Source organism: Telmatherina bonti (assembly GCF_933228915.1).
Source record: "Telmatherina bonti genome assembly, chromosome: 13".
NCBI lineage: Eukaryota > Metazoa > Chordata > Actinopteri > Atheriniformes > Telmatherinidae > Telmatherina > Telmatherina bonti.
This window is the reverse complement of record NC_136611.1, coordinates 5955876-5980698: the sequence shown is the minus strand read 5'-3', so window position 1 is coordinate 5980698 and position 24823 is coordinate 5955876. Positions and strand designations below refer to the sequence as shown.

At 40.2% G+C, this 24823-nt stretch overlaps 1 protein-coding gene across 2 annotated transcripts in view; it reads left to right on the top strand.

Moving 5' to 3' along the window:
- The first annotated feature begins 2945 nt into the window (after nucleotides 1-2945).
- Nucleotides 2946-24823, top strand: part of rusc2 (RUN and SH3 domain containing 2) — a 50589-nt gene continuing 28711 nt past the window's right edge. For both annotated transcript variants that reach the window (XM_079251368.1, XM_079251367.1), the window contains exons 1-2: nucleotides 2946-3075; nucleotides 20918-22644. In XM_079251368.1, the coding sequence (XP_079107494.1) occupies nucleotides 21097-22644 (1548 nt within the window). In that variant the 5' untranslated portion in view covers nucleotides 2946-3075; nucleotides 20918-21096. The remainder of the gene's footprint in view (nucleotides 3076-20917; nucleotides 22645-24823) is intronic.

The following is a 24823-nucleotide window of genomic DNA, read 5'->3' as shown; positions in this document are numbered from 1 at the left end:
GTCATTAAACGTTGATGCTTTATACTTGAGTATTTGAAGGTTTTTATATGTATTCAAAAGTTGTTGCAATGTAAAACACATTGAGCTGCTTCTGTATGAAATGTTCCTAATAAATAAAGTTTGATTTAATTTAATTTGATGAAAAAAAAAGGATAATATTAAAAGTATAACCTTTGGTCCCTTAAAAACTTAGTTACGGCCCTAAATCAATCCCACTATGTTGCTGCGCGTTATTATTTGTCACAGACGTGATCGTCTACCTGATACCAGATGGAGGGAAGAGACTGCGCTGCCTGACCTTCTCCACATGATATTTAAAAACACATAATTTAAATCAAATTATAAAAAAAACACAAGTAATGTCTGCTGAAGGTGAGACAGCTGTTGTAGAAAAGTTTTCTTAAGAAAGACACAATCAAAAGTGATGGAAAAGTTTAAAAGAAGAGTGTTACTCAAGGTTAAACTCCTGCTTCTTATACCATCAGAAGACAGGAGTCTGGATGTCTGGGAGGATCGGGAGTCTGCAACCTCCAGGGGTCTCGTTCTTCAAAATAGCAAATTTCCTTTCTTTTAAATGATAAGTTGTCTGATTTCAAAAGATCATTTCCAGCATTAAACTGGTTTTATTTAGCCTTGCTGATGCCAAAAATGGCTCTTTGGATGCTAAAGGCTAACCGCTAACCCACCACAAGCCAGGTTGTAATGAGAACAGAGTCCAGACAACAAATACCTGAACATCTCAGATATGACAAAATAATAAAGCCAAAATAGATGAATGAACATTACTTTTGGCTGCAGTTCAATACCTCCTTCAATCACTTACCAATAACGATTCACTCGTGTAAGTTTGAGCAGTTGAAGAAACGTTTAGATATTAACCAGACGCATAAGATTTAAATATGGCCGCCAATGGAAGGTAAAATATTCTAAATGCATGTTGCCAACTGATTTATGGGAGAGATAAGCTAAAAAAAAAAAAAAGCCTGTATATAAAAAAAATGATGGATGGAACCTCCATAATGTCACCTGTAGGATTAAGAAGACCTAAACTGAAACAGTGTCATGTGTGCCCTCACTCCAGGAAAATACAAAAATAGGCAAAGAGGTAGAGCTGAGAGGCGGATTGTGAGTGTGGAGGGGGATGATTGACATCTAAGCTAGCTAAGAGCTATTGGGAGCTAACAGGCTAACAGCTGTTAGCTAACAGCTAACAGGAGCTAGCTAGACTAAAGCTGAGTCACGCTGTTAGCTAGGTAAAATCTGACTATCATGATTGACAATCCTGCCAGTCTAATTTATTTTAATATGCAAGTCCAAAAGGGCGAGAAATAATAGAATATTTTTCACAAAGCGAACAGAGAAAGCTCCGCCCTGTTCTGCCTGCGGTCTGCATCTGATTGGTCAACTGCTAGGAGTACTTCTACTCAGCAGTGAAGGTGGGTGTGGCTTTCTTCTCATGATCGTGCACAACCTAGAGATGACCAATCACACTGTCCCTCCCCCGGAATGTCACTAACATTTCAAAGAAGAAAAAAACAGTCTAAAACCAATCCTTTTCGTCGCCATGGAAACCGAACATGCTGGAAAACTCAAATGTTCAGGTGATAAAAAAAAAAAACAGCGCTGCTCATTTGTCTGATGAGTATTCAACACAATAACATTGTAGAAAGTAGGGCTGTGACGATGTGCATTTGTCCTGATTCAATTCGATTTTTTCGGTGCCAATTTGATTTAAATTGAAATTCTCACAATTCTTTGATATTGCTGAGTTTTGTAGATTTAAAAAAAAAAGTGACTAAAACTTTTTTTTTTTTGCTTGTCATTTTTCATGATTTCAATGAGGAAAAGACAACCCAGTAGCCAGACCATCATTCTACTGCTATAATGCCCAAGAAGACAAGTAAAAAGATCTATAAAAACATTAAAAATGACAAAAATTTTATATTTAATTATTTTTATTTACTTGAAAAAAAAAAACTATTTTTTAAGCAAACTAAGAAAAAAAAATCAATTTTAAAATTGTGAAGAAAAAAATACTCAATTTTTTTATTCGATTTTGCCACCTCTAGTAGAAAGCTCAGAAAACTATAAATGGCAGGATAGAACCCCTTTAAGTAATGTGGCTAAAAAAAAAACAGCCAGAAAAGCAAACCAACATGAAAAAAACCCTCACATAATTAGTATCATATAGTATAGTATAGTATAGTATAGTAAACTTAAACAATCTTGTGCACAGGCCCACTGAACCCTTTAGTGGCTGTTTTCGGCCCACGGATCGTATGTTTAAAGTCCCTGCTCTCAGGGTTCATGCCTTCTTCTAAACTCCTCTGCTTTAAAACTCTTAAACTGCACAAGTTGTTCTCTTTTTAAAGCCTTATTTGCTGTATTTTCATATGTTGAATTCATCGATTCTCTACACATGTCTTGTAACCTGTTAATGTAATCCAAGGCCGAATTATCCAATGGGTATGGGTCGACGTCCACTTGGGGCCCACGTAGGGAAAACACCAGCATTTTGGACGTAAAACAAAATGTACATAAGTTACACCACGGTGTCCAATGTGTTGCTATTAGTACCACTGGCTGAGAGATGTTAGAAATGTCGTTTCACAGTGTATGATTCACAATTTTCACAATGTTGCTGTGGGGAAGGGGGTCCCTGGAACACTCTGAGCCCAGGGCCCTGTGCACTTTTAATCCGGCCCTGATGTAGCCTATAAATAATGATGGGCGGCGCGAGACTTCTGGTGTTACATCATCATTATTATTACTATGATCTATGAGGAAGGTCAGTGGACAAAGTGTTTCCCGGTAGAGGTGACAGTCCTAATGGGCATCAGCTGTTCCATCCAGGGTTAGGTAACCCAGTCTGGGACCGCAGTGACCTCAGGCTGACGTGCGGCTACGAGCCCCTCCCATCCGGCGATGCTCCGCCGCTGTGTGCCCGCAGTCCCCCGCTCTCTTCCACAGAAAAAAACAACACTCCCACTCGGTGAAGCTTTGCAAGCTTTGCTTATTTCCAGCTACACATGCATTTCATGGAAAAGAGGAGGACTGCCAGCGACGTACGACAAGGTGAGAGCGCTGAAATGGGTTTTCTTTGGCCGGGAATGGACGACAACATCAGGGGGCGAAACGGAGAGAAAGAGCTCCGTTTACCGTCATCGCTACGGAGGCTGGAAACAAACGAATGAACATACGATGCTTCAATCGGTTGTTAACGGAAATAAACAACCCGGACTTCCATTTTAGGGGATATTTTGTCGTAAATTTTGTCGTTTTATCCTGTTTAACGGTAAATTCTCCGGTGATGTTTAGCATGAGGATAGCTCGGCTGGTGGCGTCACGTGTTTTGGGATGAAGGCAGCTCTGACACATCATCAATGTTGGATTTTTTTTACTCTGTATGTTGCTGAATAACTGGAACATGTGTGTTTTTTTGTGAGAATATTAGAAAACAACATTAGCACAGCGTTGTCTCTGGAGCGGCCTGTTCCCCTTATTGATCCCTCGTTACTAAAAACATCAGCAGTCTTTTTTAACACGTGAACGTGAACGCACCACTCATGCTAAAGATGGACTATATCTCTACATTTATGGTAAAATTGCAAATGATAAATCAAAATAACTACTATTTTTTTAGATTAATTTAGTATTTTGTCATGGCAAACCCTGATGCCTTAGAGAATAAACCAACCAAGGTATTATTAATTACTATATTGTAGGTTTCTGCATCTTTCCCATTTATAATGTTGATAAAATTTGTTTAGAGTTAATATGATGCACTTTAATTAAGTTATTTACATATCATTTCCAGGTTAAATTAGCATGGTTAATGGAAAAGAGACACTTTTATTAATCAGCAATAAATCATGGTTGTAAACCTCTTTGTTTTTTTTTAAATGGAGCCACATTTTTAAGGAAAATCTACTTTTAAGATGAAAACAGAGCTGAATATGGGGGTGATTTCCATGAAAACTTGCCAAATCTTCCTTTCTCATGCAGAAAGCCTGAAAATAGGGTGGCTTATAAGCATCAACTGTAAGTATGGACCTAGTTACAGCTGTGTTTAGCTGATCTGGACCAGCCTCTGCCATAGGACAGAGACGTCCAAAGTCAGTCCAAAGTCTGTCCTGCAGGTTGCATTTAAAAGGATAATAAACAGGATTTCCAAACATATCAGATTCATTCCCAAGAAGAATAGTTCCAACAAAAGAAGAGTCGACCAAACTCCATTTTTTATTAGTTTTTGTGCCACGTTTATTTACTGAAAGACCAGATAATTACTAGAATTTACTAGTTTATATGTAGTCATTTCACAAAAAAGCTATTTAATTTGATGATTCTCATTTGAATGAAGTTTTTATGATTAGCTGTGTTGCATTTATTTACAGCAGTTGCTGCCTGGCTAGATGATATTTGTCGGGGTAAGAATGGTAAAATATTGCAGATAAGAAGAGGGTCGGTGAAAGAAATAAGGAGAAAATTTAACTTTACCGAGAGTACATGAATTCTTTTCTTTCTTTTTAAGGCAAATTTAACAAATTATACAGAATTTTTGGCCTTAAAATCTTTCTGACTTTGTGTCCAACATCAGCCTGATTTTAAATATCAGATTTGGTCATCGATTGATTTGTGGTTAATTTAATTTACCTCTATATTGATGTAATTACATCTTTAAGCTTAAAAATCAGTTGCAATACTTGTGAATTAATCCTTACACCCTGAATATCTGCCAGTAGGATTAGTTTCAGTATTGTGTCTATTGTTAAGAGTATTGTTCCCAGTAAAACATGTATTGATATGCAGAACGGTGTCATATCCATTGATTTAGTTTAAAACGGATTGATATGAGCGATAAAGACAACAGAAATTACAAATTGGATTTACTTTAAGAAGCATGATGAAAATAATAAGTAAATGGATGATTATTTATTTGATTCATTACGTCCATAATTTCCTTTTGCATGATCTCATGTTTTAGGCTGGTTGTTTTTGTGTTTAAGTCTCTATGATGCCTTCAGGTGCATCACATGCAGCGTGGAGGGACACAGATTAGTCTTCTGACCTAAACAACAGTAATATCTTTACGTTGTGGCTGCAGGATTAACCTGAAAGCTCAAGATGAAGAGTCGCTCAGTGTTTCCTCTGTGTAGAAACCACAGGCCTGATCAGGTCATGCTCCTGCAGGGATCCACCGTGTGAACACTGAGCAAGAGTTGAATTTCTCCACAGCAAGTTTCATCTTAAACCCTCCAGGTGGATAACACCGCAGGTGTCTGACTCCCTGCTGTTTAAAGCAAACAAATAATCTGAGGAGGAAAGCAGAGTGCCAGGTTATCCTGTTGCATAACCTGTTTGCATGACTGGTTATGTGGTGCCTTAGTTAAGATCAGTACTAGTTTACACCAGATTTGTGACGCGTTGCCTGTTTTTAATCACAATCTGGAATTTTATTTTTCTATGCTAAATAATGTGGTGTTTGCGGAGTTAAAAGGGTTTATATCCTTAAAACGAGCAGAGATGTATTAGTTGGCATCAGATCCTCGTGTTTGTTATCGTCTGATTGTTACTACCTGCAAAGTCTCACTACGTCTGTCATTTTGTTTAATTTAATAAGTCAGATTTGCTGCTGATTGACACAAAGCAGTTGTGTTTGCATTGTTTATGGCTACAGGAGCAGCATGCTAGCGAGACGATTGTTTCTCCAGCGCTGAATCTGTCTGCGTCATCAGGACAGACCTGCAACCGCTGAGCTAATCACTGAGGTGTTATAAGATTAGTGTCTCAGCATCGTAGTCAAAGATCTTTCTCCCAACCAAAGGATGATTCAGTGTGTCAGGCAGCGTTCAGCTGTTCTTCCAAGTCTTGGATTGTGTTTCTCCGTGTTATGTAAGTTACGGGGGGGCTGCTGAGGTCGGATGTGCATAGTTTCACACACATATTTTCATTGTGTATGACACGTCTCACTGCGTGCAGATAGGATGCAGGTCCTTTTGTGTCTTATCTGTTTATCCTGGATAGTTTACACTCTTTATCTGCAGCAGCTTTTGGTGAAAAAACTGACCCAAATGCTTTGATTAGCTCGTACCTTCCAAGACTTGCCAACATCTCTGGAGCCTTTTCTTTAATGTTAAGTTGCAAGTGTTCTTCTACATGTAGTTATTGTGATGCTGCAGATCAGAAGGCCGGATGGCTGATAATGGACTTGGACGGTGTATCTTTGTAGCCAGGAGAGCTAACATGTAGCCTCTGCTTGTTCTTTGTGGTTTGGCCTTGCTGTGAACCTCCTCATGATGTTGACGCAGCACCTTTCAGATGCCTTCAGGGAAGGGATCAAGAACCTTTTTGTTCCTTGTCATATGAGTTTCTTTAGATATTTAGACCTCTCTGACCAGAATGCTGTTCGATTCGAGCTACAGCGAGGCCGATGCAAAGTGCTAAAAACTGCAGTTCCTCCTTCATCCACTAGAGGCTCCAAAACAGAGCAAATCCCCATAGACTCCCATGTTAAAAAGACCAACTTCACAGCAGAAATAAACATGTTTACAGCCTGGTTCCAAAATCCATTTTAGGTTTAATAGGTCAGGTTTACCTTCATGACAACTGTGGGGGGGAGTGAATGTTTTTTCTAACTCGCTCGTTTAAAAGTAGTTTAATCCCGAAATTCGGCATATTTAGGGGTGTGTCTGTTTGATTGACAGGTACCCGATCTCCCGCTTCAAGTGAGAAGAAAGTAGAACAACCGCAGCTTTTAGCCGGTTAACAACAAAAAAGTTTTACACATTTTTTTGGTTTTTAAACCACAAAAATCAGTCATATCGAAGAATTGTGAGAATCGCAGTTTAAATAAAATCGGCGCCCAAAAAAATTGTAACCGAATTGGGACAGAAGCATATCGTCACAGCCCTGGTTTAAAAACAATATAATACAGATGTCCAACTTCTATTTTTTAACCTTTGAGTCTCACACACACACACACACATACACAGAGCTTCTGCCCACTAGCTATTAATGGTACTTCTGTTCCCTTCATGGCTTGCCGCTAGCTGTGCTTCTCTGAATTAAAGGCACCCAGACAACTGTTTTGGAGAGCTGTGTCTGCGTTTTTGCTGAAGCAGGTTCATGCTGCCTTGCCTGCTCTGTATTTCTTGCTGTGAAAGAGCACAAAGAGCTGCTGGGAAAGCAGATATACTTTAGGCATTTTAGCGTGGAGCTAACACAGTTGTGGTAATTACGCGATGAAGTTCAGCTGAGTCACTGTGTGGAAATCTGTAATTTCTAACGTTAGGGATGCAGCTGCTGCTGGTTTCTAGACCAGTTCTGACTGGTTACAGATTGCTGACAGGCCACAGTGAGCTACAGCCGCTCTGCAGATGGATAAAATCAACCCATCATGTCAACTATTACTAATATCTGATTTGCTTGAGTTAATTTTAGAGCCTCGATGTAGAAACAAAAGCGAATTCTGTCCAGTCTTACAAACCTTCGACCCTGAAGACATGCCAGCGTCTCTGTGCAGCTGTGTTTCTGTTGCTTTAAATGGCTTTTTTTTAAAGATCAGATGTTTGTCTGCTTTTGATCTGCCAGTCGTGAGTCATATAAGGTCAAGCCGGACCGCTTCCAGTCACCAGCCAATCAATCAGAGCATCTCTCATTGACAGTTTGTAGCCCACAACCAAGACAGTCCTGTTGCTGGTTTTTACAGTCAGTGTTTGATTAATAAAATACTGTTGAATTTTCATTTAAAATGCATTAGATGAGGATTTAACCTTCAGATCTTTGGAATTTACCAAACAGCATAAGATAACCTCACAAGTCTAGTTTAGTTCAGATGTCATTTATAAACCTAACAGCTGGAAACAACGGCGATAACTGCATCCATAACACCCTCCTGTTTGAGTTAAAATGAGGAAAATGGCATAAACTGAAGATGTTCTGCAAGGCACAAATAAAATATTATGTTGGCAATGCAGAATCTTTCACTGACAGTCACACTAACAGGGTTTATAATCTGCTGCAGCAGCGGAGCTGTGGGATGGTAAGATGGTCTGGATGAAATCCATCCAGTTTGTCTTTGTCTGGGAGGGAGAAAGATCCGGAAAGAGGGAGGAACAGATGATTAGAGAAGACGAGAGGAGTAAAAGTAAAGATTACGCTGCAGTTAACGAAATGGATGTACTGGAGGGAGGGTGGGAGAAATAACAGATTTTTTAAAAAAAAAGGAAAAAAAAAGAGTAATTTGTGTTTAGAGTTGAGAGAAGAGGACAAGAGTGAGAAGAAAGGTAGCTTTGTTACGAGATGTTGGTGTCGGGATGTACCGTAATCGTTACCTAAGCTGGTCTGTCCTAAATTAAGACTAGACGGGATTAAACTGTGTTCTGTCTTCCACATGCAGCCCGTCCTGTTAGTTTTTTATGAAGATAAAACTAGGTATGCACAATATTATCGGACCGATAAAATATCGGCCAATTTGGAAGATTTTTTATCTGTCCGATAAGTCCATTTTTTTTCGATAAATTGCCCGATGAATTAATTAAATTTGGGAGTATTTTATTCATGCAACATAACCCTAAAGCACGCAAAGATGGCGGAGACGCGGAGGATATGCTCGTCTTATTGGCAGGACCCAGGCTTGCCCCCATTACCGCCTGACTAATAATGAGCAAACATGTCATCACCGGTATGGTCGTATTTCTCAGTAGCGGATGACAACAGCATTGCTGTTTGCGAAACCTGTTCAAGTTTTAACACAACGAATCTAAAAGCTCACCTGAAAAACCATCATCGCAGCGAAGAAGTATGGAAAGAATACGTAGCTGCTGTGGTAGCAGTTATCGGCGCTAAAGCTAAAACAGCAACACAGAGGGTCAATGTATCCATTCAACAGGCGTTTGAATGCTGTAAAAACACTTCAAGAGACGGAGAACCCAGGTTTTGTTAAATTAATAGCACAATTGGAGCCATGTTACACCCTACCGAGCCGACGATTCTTCTCCGACGTGTCCCTTCCTGCCCTCTACGATATAATTCCCACACACATCCACCGCTTGATCAACACGAACGAACTACACGTAAGTTTTACCACAGACATATAGATGTACGATGTTTGTCCGATCAGCATGCTAAGTATGACGGCTGAAAAAAATACTGAAACTACATGAAAAAAAAGAAACATTTGAAGAGCAAAAACCTTTTGTTTGCTGTAATAAATGAGCCAGAACTACATAAATATGTTTTCATCGCTGCAAACAGTAGATTATAATAAACATAAAAAAATTCGGTTATTGGTATCTGCTGGAATTTTTCATATCGTGCATCACTAGATAAAACAGAAAGAGGTTCATATTAAACGCCAGTTCAGATTTAAAGCACTTTGGTAGAAGTGCAGTTTACCTAACCTCGATGAGCCTGAAGGTACTAATGTATAGCTACATAGCTGCATTTGTGGATTTCTCTTTGAACTTTGTTAACAAACGATGTTTTCTGGAAGTGTTCCTGATTTCCAACATAAAATCCATCCATTCATCGTTTTCTATACGATTTATTCCAAGTCCGGGTGGCGGGGGGTCAATCTCAGAAGGGCATAGGTGAGCGCAGGGTACGTCTTAGACCTCAGGTGTCAAACTCCAGTCCGCGAGAGCCAGTATGCTGCAGGTTTTTGTCTCTGTGCTCCCAACTCACAAAATCAAACAATGAATACATTGACAAGAAGCTGCTGGATCTATTTGATATAAATCATGTGCGTTGGTGCAGGGAAACAACAAAAACCTGCTGGATTTTGGTCCTTGTGGACTGGAGTTTGACACCCCTGCTAGACAGGTTAGCAGTCCATCGCAAGGCATCGCAGTCACTGGAAGAGTTCAGCGCTGTGGACCTCAAACTGGGGAACCCAAACACAATCTTTTGATGCAGATTAATGAACCTCTTTGCATGTTTACATCTGAGAGACTCTGCCTCTCTGAAGTGCTCCAAGTGTTGCTGGTTGACCTAATTAGTTGTAAAACTCTTCTCCAGTCATTTTCCATCTGTCCCAGTTACTTTTCCAGCCTTTTAGACGTGTTGCTGCAATCAGATTCAAGATATTTCCATGGACATGTAAAACATTTAGACTAAAATGTGAAGTTTACAAAGTATTACCTTTTGAGTTTATTCACATGTTAAACAGTGTTTAAATCTTTGGGGGGAAAAAAAATGTGTTTTTATTAATAATTCAACTATAAAGAAGTGTTGTAGTTCAAACATCGGCATTTAGTGCCTGAAAATGAATCTCTCACCTGATTTAAGCAATCTGTTGACACATTTGATAAACAAACAAACAAAAACACACATAGAAACATGCATGCACTGTGTTGGATGTCATAATCTAACATAAAAGTCTTTGTGTTTGTATCATTGCATGGTAGAAATACATTATTATGCTATATTAATGTAATTTGAGGAAATGTGCTGCCACCTGCCTTGGCCTTCATTTAGCAGTCAGCAAAGCGTCCAACCCCAGGACTCCAGCTGCACCAAGGAGCGTCCGTACATTCAGCCAATGTTCCCCCACATACCTCAGTTGTGATGTGACAGGATGCGAGTGCAGCGGCGCTCGTCATAGGTGGGATGACGTTGTTATGCAAGCATCTGTAAGCTCCTCAAATTCAGGCAGACGAAGAGGCGCGTAGAGAAGCCGTCACTAATCTGTGAGGGAAACTGGGATCAAGGTCATGTTTTAGTCTTTAGCTTGCTGAGAACATACGTGTGTTTGTTTCCATTGTGCTACACTGCGTGAAGGATGTTTATCAACTAGCAGTCTTATCGTGTCTCATGTCATACTGTAATGTCAAAGAGAAAACGAATCTGATTTCAAAGGTAATTAAAAAGAAAATGTTCTTGTGTCAAGCCCATTTTACTCTAGGATAAACCCCTACCTCCTTTTTGTTTTGTGCAAATGGACCTAATATTGCGAAATGCAGATTAGAGGTTGATGATTAGCAGGTTAATTCTGCTAATGACTCACATCACAGTGGTATTTCATTGATGTTTAACAACTTTTGTAAAGAAGTGGTTTTATTTAGCAGAGTCACTAATAGTTGAGCCAGATATTCACCATGCAGGGATGGCAGAGGGAAGGGAAACAAGCCTCTCTCTCAATCAATAAGGTGTCAGAATTTGCTGTATTGACAAGAAAGTAGAGGTAAGATTCCCCAAGTGGAGATGGTTATCTTGTATCGCTGCTTGGAGAGGAGTGGTGCCACTGTGGAGCTGTGCTTTGGTCGGCAGTTCAACGTGACGCTGTCTTACTGTCTTTTTGACAAATGAAGATTGCTATGTTGTACTTGGCCAATGGTTTCTGGGACAATGAGGAGAAGGTAAAAGCAGACGTGGGTTGTTTCTGGACAGATTTTCTTTTCTTCTTGAAGTGTAACTACAGACGTAGCTGCACCGTGGTGCTCTTTGGCTGCAGTTTCCAGTCAAAAGGCAACAAAAAGAGACGGAAGTCAGCGCTTTGAGTGATGCGAAGAGGAGAGCTGAATGCGAGAAAGCCAGTGGATGAACACAACTACCTGCATTTATGTTTTCGGCACTTTTTTGAGTTCTTTTGTTGACCACGGCTGCTAAAAGATAACCAGAGTGGGTTATAAAAGGAAACTGTCTTCTCTGAAAAGTAGCCGGACGGCAGCTCAGACAGAAACACTGTTGAAAATGTCTTAAAGACAATAAATAGAACCGCCGCCACCATGATGAGCTCACTAGAAAGGTAAAGAGTTGTTATGAGACAGAAATACTAATTACTAATGGCCATCGGTCTCAGACGTTTACCTGTTCGGTGGACGTTCCTAAAAGTGAAGCCTTTGCAGAAGTGCATAATCCTGCAGTTCCCCCTTCATCCACTAGGGGCTACAAAACAGAGCAAATCCCCATAGACTCCCATGTTAAAAAGACCAACTTCACAGCAGAAATAAACATGTTTACAGCAGGAACAAATATGTTTACAGCCTGGTACAAAAATCCATTATGGGTTTAATAGGTCAGGTTTACCTTCATGACAACTGGGGGGGGAGGGAATTTTTTTTTCTAAATCGTCCTTTTAAAAGTAACTTGATGTTAAAATTCAGCATATTTAGGGGCATGTCCTTTTGATTGACAGGTAGCTGAACCGACAGGAACCCGCTACAAGAAGATTGAACGTAAAACAACCGCGGTTATTAGCCGGTTAACAACGTGACTTCGCTTTAGCCCGCTTACCTCCATTAGGTGGTTAGCTCCAGTTATCTCCTGTTATCTCCGGGTTAGCTCTTAGCTACAGAAAGCACGGAGTTCGCTTGATGTCAATCATCCACGATGACGCTCACAGCCCCCCTCTCAGCTCCACCTCTTTGCCCATATTTGTGTTTTCCGGGCGAGACGACACACATGCCCCTGCCAAGATGGCGATGGTAGGAACCGCCCACCGAGCTTCAATTCAGCTCTTCAGAAACCTACGGGTGACGTCACGGAGGCTCCGCCCATCTCTATATACAGTCTATGCTTCTTCATCAACGTTGCTCAGCAGACACATGATGTTATGAAAGTATTTCTCTAAAGCATTTTGCCGTCTTTTTCTGGCTATTTCTCTCTATCTCCTTACGATCGCTCCATAAATCTGAAATTATTTCTTTTGGTTTATCTTTTCTTCAAATCGCCAAGAAATCTATTTGGTTTGCAGGAAAAATGGAGAAGTAAGCGTAGCAACAGTAACCACAGGGGGCGGGGCTTAGCCAAGGGTCAGTTTTAACGGTCATGGAAATGCAACTATAAATGCAGTTTTGTTGTCGTCTTTTCCTTTCCCACCACCAACACTTGGCTGAAGTTAGTGGTAAATTTCCATCTTATATACACGGCTCTGCTACGACGCCGGGTCATTTCCTTGTTCTTCTGTTTTACACGTCCATTTATCTGTGTAGACATTTGTTTCTCTCCGCTTAGATGAAGGCAAGCCGCCTAACAGAAACACATATATTGAGTCACAAATAGTGAAGTGAGGCAGCACTAAGGTCCCAAAGAAACCCTCCAGGTTGTTCAGCAGCAGCATTCCTCCTTTTCAGCACTTCCTCTTGTTTTATGTGAGAGCGCTGTGTGATGGTGAATGCATGCAACGAACAAAGGCTTCATTCACTGAGCAGTGAGAGAACACAGGCAATAACTCAAGAGCCAGACAGCTACAGACTCTACCAGTGTTGCTGGAGATGAGAGGCAAAGGGACTGTCTGAACTGACCGAGAGGAAATGGAAAATTTTGTTTTTCAGTCTGAAAATTCACTGAATCAGAAGAGATGGGCAAAAACAACTCATCTAAATATAAATAAGACACAGAGATATTGGTTAAAACTTTACTGGATTGTTTTATAGATGCTGAGATTCAACCAAATTTATCAGTGGTGTCCAAAGTCCTGCTGGTTTTCCATGTATCCCTGCTCCAACACATCTGGCAGCCATTAAATAGATCCAACAGCCAATGAAGTTCTGCGCAGTGACTGCTTGATTTGACTCAGGCGTGTTGGAGCAGGGATACATGGAAAACTTGCAGGACATCAGCCCTCAAGGACCAACTTTAAACATCCCTGATTCATATTTAACCAGTTTTTTGACATAAAATACTGCAGTAATACTTTATCGTGGCGTAACCATTAGCCTCATATAAAACAATAAACATTTTCTATCGTCCAGACGACATATCGTCGTATCGCCCAGCTCCATCTAAATGACCACTGAATCTGTGTATATCAGCGTATCATTAAAACCCTGTTAGTGAAGATCCTTTTCTGCTAAAAACCGACTTAAATTAGCGTCATTGTCCATTTTGACTAAAGTTAAAAGCTATCTCTACCTTTACACAGAAGCTTTTCTTCTGACGTTGTTTTTATTGTACAGATTCACACAGCTGGCTTCAGTAAACTCCACACGGACTCCATCCATCATCATAATTGCCCTCTCCTCTGGATGTGTCATTTCTTTTCCTGGTTCCTGGGTGCGCCGTTCCTCCTTCCAGCCTCACATTTATTCCTGGAAGTGCAGCGCTGATGATATAAGAGGGAGGAATGTCCTTTGTTTCAGCCGTGCTTTCCTTTTCCTCCGTGCTTCATAAATGGGTCAATTTCACCAACCTTCTCTCAAAAACTGTGTCAATAATTTCCCCAAGAACCCATAAAGTCAATGCTTCTGGAAAATAAATAATTTAGCGAGTTAATAACAAGAATATTACATTTATTTTTTATGAGTCGGGTGATATTTCCTTGTTGTCTTTTTATTTGTTTTTCTTAAAATAAAATCACCCATTTTATGAAAATCAATAATTATTTTTAGATTATTTTCTTTTCTTTTTTTTTTTTTTATTGTTGGAGCAATGTCCAGTTAATTTTTATGAATGTAATGCTCTGGAGAAAGGTATTTTTAGCCTAAAAAGCATTTTAACTGCTGTGAGTCTGATTTTTAGAGCATGTTTATGATAATAACCTTCAGCTGACTGCAAATAGAGGACATAAATCATTCAGAGGATCCGTGCTGTGCCCCATATTAAATACACATTTATGAAATGTTTAGGTTCTCATGCAGACGGACGTTTTATTGGGATGAAGAGAGAAAGAAACCAGGGCTGCTTCTGATTGGCTGATATTGTAGCTGGGGGTTCTGCTGTCGCGTGGGAAGTAAGACATTATTGGCCACAATCAGCCTCTTTGTTCCTGATAAGCAGTTATCAGATCTGCTTTAATCTCTTAATAAAAAAGTATTTAAAGTTGTATTAGGTGTAAAATTAACAGAACATGTGTTTTCTTTAACCCTCATAGATCTGTCTGGATGTTTTCATCCATTATGCTCAGATTTTCCAGCATTTTTACTGCGTTACTTGTAGTTGTATAGTTGTAATTATTAAACGATAAGATAACTTTTCATTTTGTTTTAAAGTAGATGAGCAGAAGAAAAAGATTTCTCAACTTATATAACAATAAAAAATATACACTTTCCTGCTGTTAAAACTTTTACAGATTAATAGTTTTCTCCATAACAATTATTTGTATCCAACATTTAATTTACAAGACAATTCAAAGTGCTTTACATGAAACTTAAAAAGCTTTAGAGCAGCCCAGGAGTGTGCAAATTTCATAATAAAATGATGTAGAATTACGCTTTTAAAAGCAGTTAAAAATGTTCACATTTAATTGGGTTTTAAACTTTGTCAGTTTGATTACTTGATGTTATTGTTGTTATTTTATGACAAAAAAGGAGCCAAAAATTAGTTTAAAAACACAAAAAAAAAAAAAAAAAAAGAACAATGTTAACTATCTTAGAGTATAAGAAATAAACATGTCTTGAACAGAAAAACCATTAACTAAATCACTGATTTTGATGGATTATTAGATTTTGTGTAGTGACTGATTTTCGAGTTTACCACCATTTTAAGTCCTCAAGGATGAAAATGTCCACTTCTAATTCTTCTTAGCAAATCACAAAAGCTTGAATGATTTTCAGTTTTTTGGGGGTTAGATCTTTTCATCAACTTCAGTCGTGCTTAAATCCATCAAATTTTAAATAATTATCAGGATTTAAATGCCACTTTAGTTACTTAATGTCACTGTTGTTTATGAAAAATGACAAAAATTTAATTTCTCCAAACTGTCAGATAGCAGTTGTTGTGATTTTTTTTTTTAACTTTAGTCAAAAATTAGCATTATTAGCATTTGTTTAGCAAGCGATTACAAAATTTACTACCCTCTTGAATCATTAAGGTAAAAGCTATCACACCGAGGCGCATTAAAACCACATTTTTAAAGGGATTCCATGTAACTTTTGGCCACTAGGGGCGCTAGACCGGTACCTTCCCACAGGCCACATGGTGCTGCTGCTAAATGCTGTCCTCAGACACCATTTTCACCTTCTTACTTCATCAGCTGTGACAAACTTTGGTCGGAAGAGGAAAAGTAGAACACAGAAGAGTCCTCCGTGTTTATTAAGAGGGGGTGGGGGAGTAAAGCAAAGCGCTGCAGGTCACATGATCCCATGAGAGACGGATCCGCTCCTCTAAATATGTTGGTGCCGATTTTTTTTTTTATTTAAATTTTGACTCTCACGATTCTTCGATATTGCTGATTTGTGACTAAAAACAAACCAAAAAACAATGTACAAACATTTTTTTGCTCACCATTTTTCGCAATTTGTCAGGAAAATAACAACGCAGTAGCCAGACCTTCATTCTGCGGCTAAAATGGCAAAGAAGACAAGTAAAAACAGTAAAAATGGAAAAAAAGAATTTCTTTTTTAACGAACAAAATTGATTTTAAAATTGTGAAGCAAAAAATCTCCATACTTAAAAGACAAAAGTCACACAGTTTGACTTTAAATCTGATTATAACATAAAATACATTTGTTCTTAAGGTTTCATTTTAAAGAAAAGTAATAAAATTAGGAATACGTAATTAAAACAAAATGCTTGTTATTTCTTGGTGATAAAACAGCTGCAGAAATACCATTTCTACTTTTTCACTGAATTAAAAAGTGAGCTGTAAAGTGCACATGACCGAGCCTAAAATCATATCTTCTGTATGAGAAAATAGACTTGAAACCAGGAGTAAATGAAACCAGGGACCAGTTCAGACTGTTGTGGACTTAATGCCAGCTGTCAGGTCAGGACACACTGAAACGCTCTGCAGCTAATCTCCTAACGCCATTCTGCTTTCCCTTGTTTGGTGTTTAAAGTGTCTGCACTCTTTTTCCTAATGACTAAGCTCGTGCTTTTAATGGCGCTTCCTGTTCAGTAGAAGTTCACTTTGCATTAAAAATGACCTTTTTATGCATTTTCTACCTCCCTGCGCTGGTAACCGCACATTTTTATTTCACAAATAACCATTAGTGCTTTAGTATGTAGAGCTGCGAGTAATAGAAAATGAAAAAAAATCCAGATTTCACATCTTTTTAAGAATCTGTTAACCTTTTGTTTTTATTGGCAATAAATACTCATTTTAGAAATGCATTAGTGTTGGGATTTATCTTACAAAACGCCTTTTAAATCAAAAACACAATAAATAATATAGATATTTTCTTATTTGCAGCTGTATTTTCTCAAATTCGCTGTTTTTCTGTGGCACTGGACCATCTCCGTCTTGTCTACATTTACTTAGCAGTTGTCAAATATCAGAATTTTCTCATGATTATCTGAAAAATGATTAATTAGAACCCTGATATTTTGTTGCTGAGCTACTAAACAAACCCTCAAGGTGCTAAATATGGGTCAAAGTTAAGATAACATAAAAGAAAGTATGCTTTATGATATAAAGGTTATAAAATAATAATGGTTGGTAGGATTTAAATTAGGGCGTCTGACTGTTTATCTTTACTATATATTTTAAACCAATTTTAATGCGAGTAATGGTCACAAAACGTCCATCAAAGAGTTTAAAACCAACATTGTAAAGTTATGTTTACTTTATAACGATGAATAACAGAGAAAAAGCAGGAAAATTCTCGTTTGAGATTTATCGGAAAAGTTCAGCCCTAAAACACAAGGTGCCCTTGAGCAAGGCAGGTGACTACCATCTGCTTTATGGAGACAAAGCTAAGTGTTACTGCTTCAAAACAGTTGTTGCTTTTCCTAACCCTAATTCTCAAATCACGTTAAAAATCACGTTATATCCTAAAAACGAGCCATTATTTGTGCAGCGGAGGCTCATCTTCGCTCTCAGCTGTTGCAGAAACAGGCTGAGCTTTGCACAGGTGAAGCTGACGGTAATGCCACTCTATTCTCAGCTGAAAAGGTCACCTGCCAAACCATCTCAGCCGTTGTGGTACCACGAATTACACTGGTGTGTGTCTGTAGCATTTAGAGCTGCCTGCTCTTGTTTCCTGAACACAAACGGTGGTGCAACCTCGCTTGCTTCGCACTTTCTATTGCTTTCGCACTTTTCTATTTACCCTTAAGAAGGTCTTATCGCTATCTTCCATCAATGTTTTATTGCTCTTATAAATCTGTATTCAATTAACTGCACATTTACCATCTTTATCTGTTAGTTTTGAACCCCTTTAATTTAATTTAAGCAGAAAATATTCCACTTTTCTTCATTTTCTGACAGGAATCTAGGATTATGTTTCGTTAATCAGGTATAATTGAGGCCAAGTTATGAGTCAGTGGTTTAAAGCGCGCCTTCGGCACTAATCCGGCTTAAATGTTCCCTTTATTATTACTTAACTGGAGGAACTCAAGATTTTGAGGTGATTAATGAATGAAACAAGGCTAAATCTGATTAATCAATCTGGCAAGTTGGCTTCTTTATTATTTTTCAAGCAATATAAAAAAAAAAGGGATTTTGTGACAGCGTTTAGTCTTTCAGGTGTTAAAACTAATTCAATTTGTTTGCATTTTTGTCCATTTTAATGAAAAGCTGAAAGGTTTATTTTAGGTCAGGAAGCACGGAAAAGGCTGGAAATCTTTCTGCAGAAGTAATACCTAAAGGTTTTATACCATAAATGTAAGAAACACCACGAGAAGAGCTGAATAGTTCTTAGAAACAAGCTTGGAACATCTATATTTTGCAGAATGATGACGTATAAATGTTCTGTTTGAATGCATGTATGCAGCGTATAATGATGTGCAGCCACCTAGGTATGATTTTAACACGCTGCTGGTGTCGATAAGATGGCAAATGATAGTTGGAAGACGCTGTCTGTGTGATATTTGGGGCATGCTGTGTGAACAGGGGTGAGATCATCGTCTTGTTTAGGCGTCAGCTGCTTGATATGAATGTGGATCTCACAGTTTCCACACCATGTGATGCTGACTGCTCCGTCTGAAGACTTGGATGCTCCGTAATGCTTCGTTGCTTTAGCTCATCTAGATCAGATTTATCTGTTAACCGTTAAAACTCCAAGTCTTTTATTGCGGCCTGACCTCTCTATCTATTAATGCATGTATGATCTTAACCCTTTCACACACAGTCAGGTAATGAGCATCTTTTTTTTTTTTCTTTTTTTTTTTTACAAAAACCTGGACAATCATAATAGGTATTCTAAAATGATGCCACGTGGATGGATCAATAGTTAAACGATTATAAAAACAAAAGAAAAACAAAATGGGAATTGAAGGTCACAGATTATATTATCTCCGCCAAGGAGGTTGTGTTTTCGTCGGAGTTTGTTTGTCTGTTAGCAACATTACTGATAAAGTTCTGGATGGATTTAGATGAAATCTTCAGGATAAGTTGGGGGTGTCATGAAGGAACAAATGATGAAACTTTGGTGGAGATCAAGTAGAGATCATGGATTCTGGTTTTTAAATAAAAAGTACGAAACAGACGCCGCGCCACTGACGACCACGTCATCGTATGCAGTGGGCGTGTGCGTAATGCGCGTAACTTTGGCTATGATTGGCCGATCGGTATGATCGACCCCTCTTTCTAATCGTGTGATACGGTAGAATCACGCTGATGTCATCATGTTTACATAAACGTGACCAATCGGCACCGACAAAGCAGGAAATCTTTGTGATCCCGAATGACTGACAGCTGTTGTCGTCCAATCATACTGATGTTACCGGGCAGAAAATGGTGATTTTGCCGCCTGACTACTCCCGAAGCACCGCGGGAAACGTAGTCGCTTTACTGAATGCAGTTTTATGTCGGTGGATTCAAGTTTTAGAGGCAAAATAACAAAGGTAAGACAGAATATGTAATGATATTTTCCAAACATGATGCATAAATTCAGTCTTCTTTTGACTCTGGTTGAGTAAATCTTGGTCATAGCGACATTAAACTGGTCTGACTGGAATCTATGGGATGTGTGCTTTCAGTAGAGGTGCAGTATGTTCGTTTCCATGCCGCTGGGTGGACACGAGGGTCCAATGTTTTTGTCTACATATTTCTGCTGACTTTGTTTACTTGGTCTTTTAATTAGATCCGCCAAGGAGGTTGTGTTTCCGCCGGCGTTTGGTTGTCTGTTAGCAACATTACTCTAAAAGTTATGGATGGATTTTGATGAAATTTTTAGGATACACAAGAAACAAATGATGAAATTGTGGTGGAGATCTGGAAGAGATCCTGGATTCTTGATCACTTTGAAGTTATGTTGGGTGTTTTTCACAATATGCTTGGCGGAGGTCTGCACTCTCCCAGTGCTTTTCTAGTTAAACATGTTTCTCTCAGGCCTCGGCTGTCAGGAGAAAAAGATCCCAACATTCTTACTATTTACATTTTTACTTTTTTTTTTTTTTTTTTTCCATTCTTGTTTCCTCTCACCTCCTTCGTCACTTGTTCCACTCTTGGAAACAGTTTCTGCCTGGAACAAGACAGAGGTCACACCTCACACGACCATGAGATGGACTGTTGGACCTGCCTGTTTTTTTTTTTTTTTAATGTTTTTTTTTTTACTTTATTGCTTTGTTTTTTACACTGAAAGATAATTATTTCAGCTCACGCTGATCTTTGGCTGCTTGGATTGGATGTCACCGTCAAAAAAATAAAAGAAGAAATCTGAGCATATTATTGGTCGAGAGACCGAAAGGAAGTCATGACTGTTTACATAGAGATTCAATATGGAGGTCCGCTGACATAATTTACATGTTTTTTCATCACAAAATTAAATAAATCATGAACTAAGGGCGGTGGAATTCATTGAGGCTCCATTCATCTTTTTATATACAGTTATATACTATAGTTCAGAGATACTATAGTTCAGAGATACTATGCTGATTGGAACCATTTTGAGTTCTTGTTGCGTTTACATCATCTCCAACTATTCTCCTCTGACCTCTGACATCAACACGACGTTTTGGTCCAGAAAAACTGCTGCATGTTTTCTCTTCTGTAAACTCTCTAGAGTCTGCAACGAGTTTCAAGCCTGTATGCGGAATGTGTGTTTGCTCCAACACGCCTGCACTCAAAACTTCTTTCTCTTTCTGTATTTTCCAGATGTACCACTCTGACCACGGCGTAGACTTTCCTGACCTCTCCTTCCAAATCCCTGGCAGGCTTGCAGAGCTGGGCCCAACAAACACAGTGTGAAAACCACCGCCAGCAAGCAGCGCATCGACCATTCTCCCTTAGGCTGCTCTAGCTCCGCGTCCACCCTCCCGTCTTCTTCTTGGACCATGGACAGCCCTCCTAAACTGTCTGGTGAGACCCTGATTGTGCATCACATTCCCCTGATGCACTGTCAGGTGTCGGGGGCTCGGCAAGGTGGTTGCGGGAGCTCACTGAAGAGGAGCAACCCGTTTAGCCTGCCAGAGAACCTGGGCCTGAGTCGTACCACATCCCTGCCAGAAAGAGATGTTCTCCAGAGAGAGGCTCTGCTCTACAGCAGCCTGATCCAGACCTCCAGCGACTCCTGGTCCTCCCACAACCGAGGAAGAGAAAGGAAGGGTGGCGGGCGAGGGGGCAGCACGGCGAGCGATGATTCATCGTTTACCTCGAGCAATTCAGAGGACCAGCTGATCACAGCTCACACTTTACCTAGAGCCAAACAGAGGAACAGGAATCCCCTCCGTCACAATCCATTCCTGCTGAATACCGAGGATGATGAGGAGGAAGAGGAGGAAGACGATGGCGACAACCTCAGCGGTTACCTGGAAGACTCTTCTTTTCACCTGCACAGTGACACAAATGATGGGATCGCTCCCTTTCGTTTGCACGACCTCGGCTTTGCTTCTGAGCCCTTCCTGCTGCACAGCTCGGCAGGCGGAGGCAGCCGGGAGTCCCTGAGAGGCGCAGGATCTGATCACCTGGAGGACCTGAGCATCCTAGGTCTGGACAGCCAGCGTCGCCACGGCAGCAGCGGCTCCAACATGTCTATGGACTGCGGGGAGCACGACTGGGGCGACGACGAAGAAGACGAAGATCATCCGATGAAGTGCGGCCGAAGCAGCAAGACAGGTTCGTACTCGTCCAGCTCGTCCGCTCAGCACTGCTCCTGCTGCGCCCTGTCGCAGAACTACCCTCAGCACTTCCCCGACGCCTTCGCCGAGCCTTTCTCCGACTTCCAGCAGGGTTACGGCAGCGACTCCTCCTGCAACAGCTCCGACGGCATCCTCGTCAACTTCAGCGCCATTTACAACAAGATGAACAACAGCATCCCGGAGAAGCCCCCTGTGTCCGGGTCCACCAACCTCAACAGCGCCACCGACCAGTCCTGCATCTCCTCCGTTTGCGATCTACCAGGAAACCAGCACGACTCTGCCGGAGGCGCGTTTTACCTGGACCTTCACACCTCCCCGACCGAACCTCCCCGAACACAGGAGCAGGCGTCCTGCCTCTCCAACACCTTCCCACAGATCCGCGAGCCGCACCTGTCCACCTCCTCCACCTGCTCCTGCTCCATGGAGCACCAGGGAGCTCTCGACCTGGACGCCAACTGCAACTCCTACCACCCTCCTCACGCCGGCTCCTCCGGCGACCTCGCTTCCTGTCTGCAGAGTCAGGCCCGCCTGGTCGTCGCCACCCAGAACTACTACAAGCTGGTCACCTGCGACCTTTCGTCCCAGTCGTCTCCGAGTCCCGCCGGGTCCTCGGTCAACAGCTGCTCTGACGAGCACAGCAAAGGCAGCCCCACCCCGACGCAGCCCAGCGAGTACTTCCTGTTCAGGCAGCGAGCCGAAGAGGAGGGGCTGGAGGAGGAGGACGAGGACGGAGAGTCTCCCGGAGTAAGTTGTCTTACCGACTCAGAAGCCATTTATCAGGAATATCTGCTTTAATGTGGTGCAATAATAGAATATTTCTTGATTTGAATGATGTGATTTTGAAGTTCTTACGGAACTTCTGCCTCTTCGGGAAAATATGAAGATGCTTTTCTGCACCTTCTGAGACATTGATCTTTTAAAGCAGAGTCTTTGAGCTCTGATGATGAAATATCATAAAAACTATTCTTTTTTTCACATTAGCTATGTTCCAGGGAAATGCATCACAGAAAGACCTTTCATATAAATTCCTCAGTGGTTTGGTTTCATGTTTTTATTCATTATCGTTGTATTTGCAAGAATGTCGTCACAAACGTTAATCTTCAGGATTCAGCTGCACTTAGGCTTAACATCCAGTCGGTGTGTACTGCTGGAGCTGTGTTTTTTTCCATAATATGAGATCAGCAATGACACTGGAATCGGCTGTGAAACAGAGAGTATCCTGGAATTTTTTTTATGAGTTTTTTCACATTATCATTTAAATTAGTGATTGTCTGATTCCACTTCTTTTCTGTCCAATTCTGGTTCTGATACCTGAGCTTTAGGTATCTGCCGATACAGAGTACCGATCCAATATCTGTGTAGTTTTATTGCAAAATCTATTAGGGCTACAACCAACAATTATTTTAGTAGTCGACTAATCTGTAAATAAGTTTTTCGATTAGTCGATTAGTCCCGATTACTTCTGTCCCCTCCACCATCTGAGCTTCCAGTTGACGCAGTTCTTTTTACTGGTTCCAGTATGTTTTACCCCACTCTCTTCATTTGCATCATATGAATGTCCCCCTGATTCCCAGTCAGTCACAACGTAATGTCCTTTAGTAGGTTAAAAGAACGACTCCTGAACCAGTTTATTACATTTAAGCTTAAAGCTTACTACTAATTCATTTTGAAACATTCAAACTTAGCTATAGTGTCATATCCAAGCTGTACAGAATTTACCTCAAAAGGAAAACAAAATAAATAAAATATTTTAACATCTTAGTTTTTGTAGAATTGCATTGAAATGATTATTTACATCATGAAAAAGCCTGTTTTGTATGTAAATAAGGGCCAGAATCCTTTAAAACATTCCTGAATCCAAACAGTGATCCGGATCACAACCAGAATTAAATGACTTCTTCCTTTTCACATTTCCAACAACTTCTGAAAATTTCATGAAAAACTATCCATAACTTTCTGAGTTATCTTGAACACAAACAGATAAACGGCGGTAAAAACAGAAGCTCTTTGGCAGAGGTAACAACAGCACATCGCTACTCGCTAATGCTAACTTTGCCATCCAGAATGCTGGAAACCATGACTCTGGGGTGCTTTCCTTCCAGATGCTCATGCATGACCGTCGTGCTGCCGTGGTACGCCAACTCTGCGTGGCAGACGACACATTTCACCTGTTTGACACTTTGTTTAGCGTGAAATTTCCCCAAACTTTGGAAATAAGTTTCGCCGCGGTCAATTTCTTCGTTGTTTAAACAAAGACGCTGCAGGATAATCCTGCCCCCAGCCCTTCCTGTGTTGCTGTGCGTCATTTGCTTGGTGTTTAGAGTTCTTATACAGTCTGAAAAGCCGTGTTTTATTTAGTCAGCTTTTTATTAGCAAAACCGTTACGGCCATTTATAACACGACAATGAATTTTTGCATTGATGACTTTTCATTGCAACAAAACGTCGCAGCCTTGGTACCGATCCAATATCTGTTATTTTATTACAAAATCTATTAAATTTATAATCTGAATAAATTATACTTATTATGTACTTTGATGTATAACTATAAAACATCCATTAACACATAAAAACGATGTTTGCCACAGAACTTGGTAATGTATTGATTAGAGAAATCAAAGAATTTCTCTTGAAAATTTGGACTTTGGGGACAAAAAGATAGAAATGGCTGCTAAAGTTACTGGACTGAGTTCTAACTGGAGGCCGCAGGACAGTAACAGGAGTTGTGACAGCCGCGACACTGGTTCCAGTCTGGTTCTGGATCGTTTTAGACCACTGTCTGCGCTCGTCTGCTGTCCACAGATGTGAATCTGACAACTCACCATTTAATTCGATTACGATTTTTGGGGTTCGATTTTATTCAAACAGATTTTCGATTCTTAATCTTTACACTTAAGTAACAAAAGGTGCTAATGTCCCTGTAA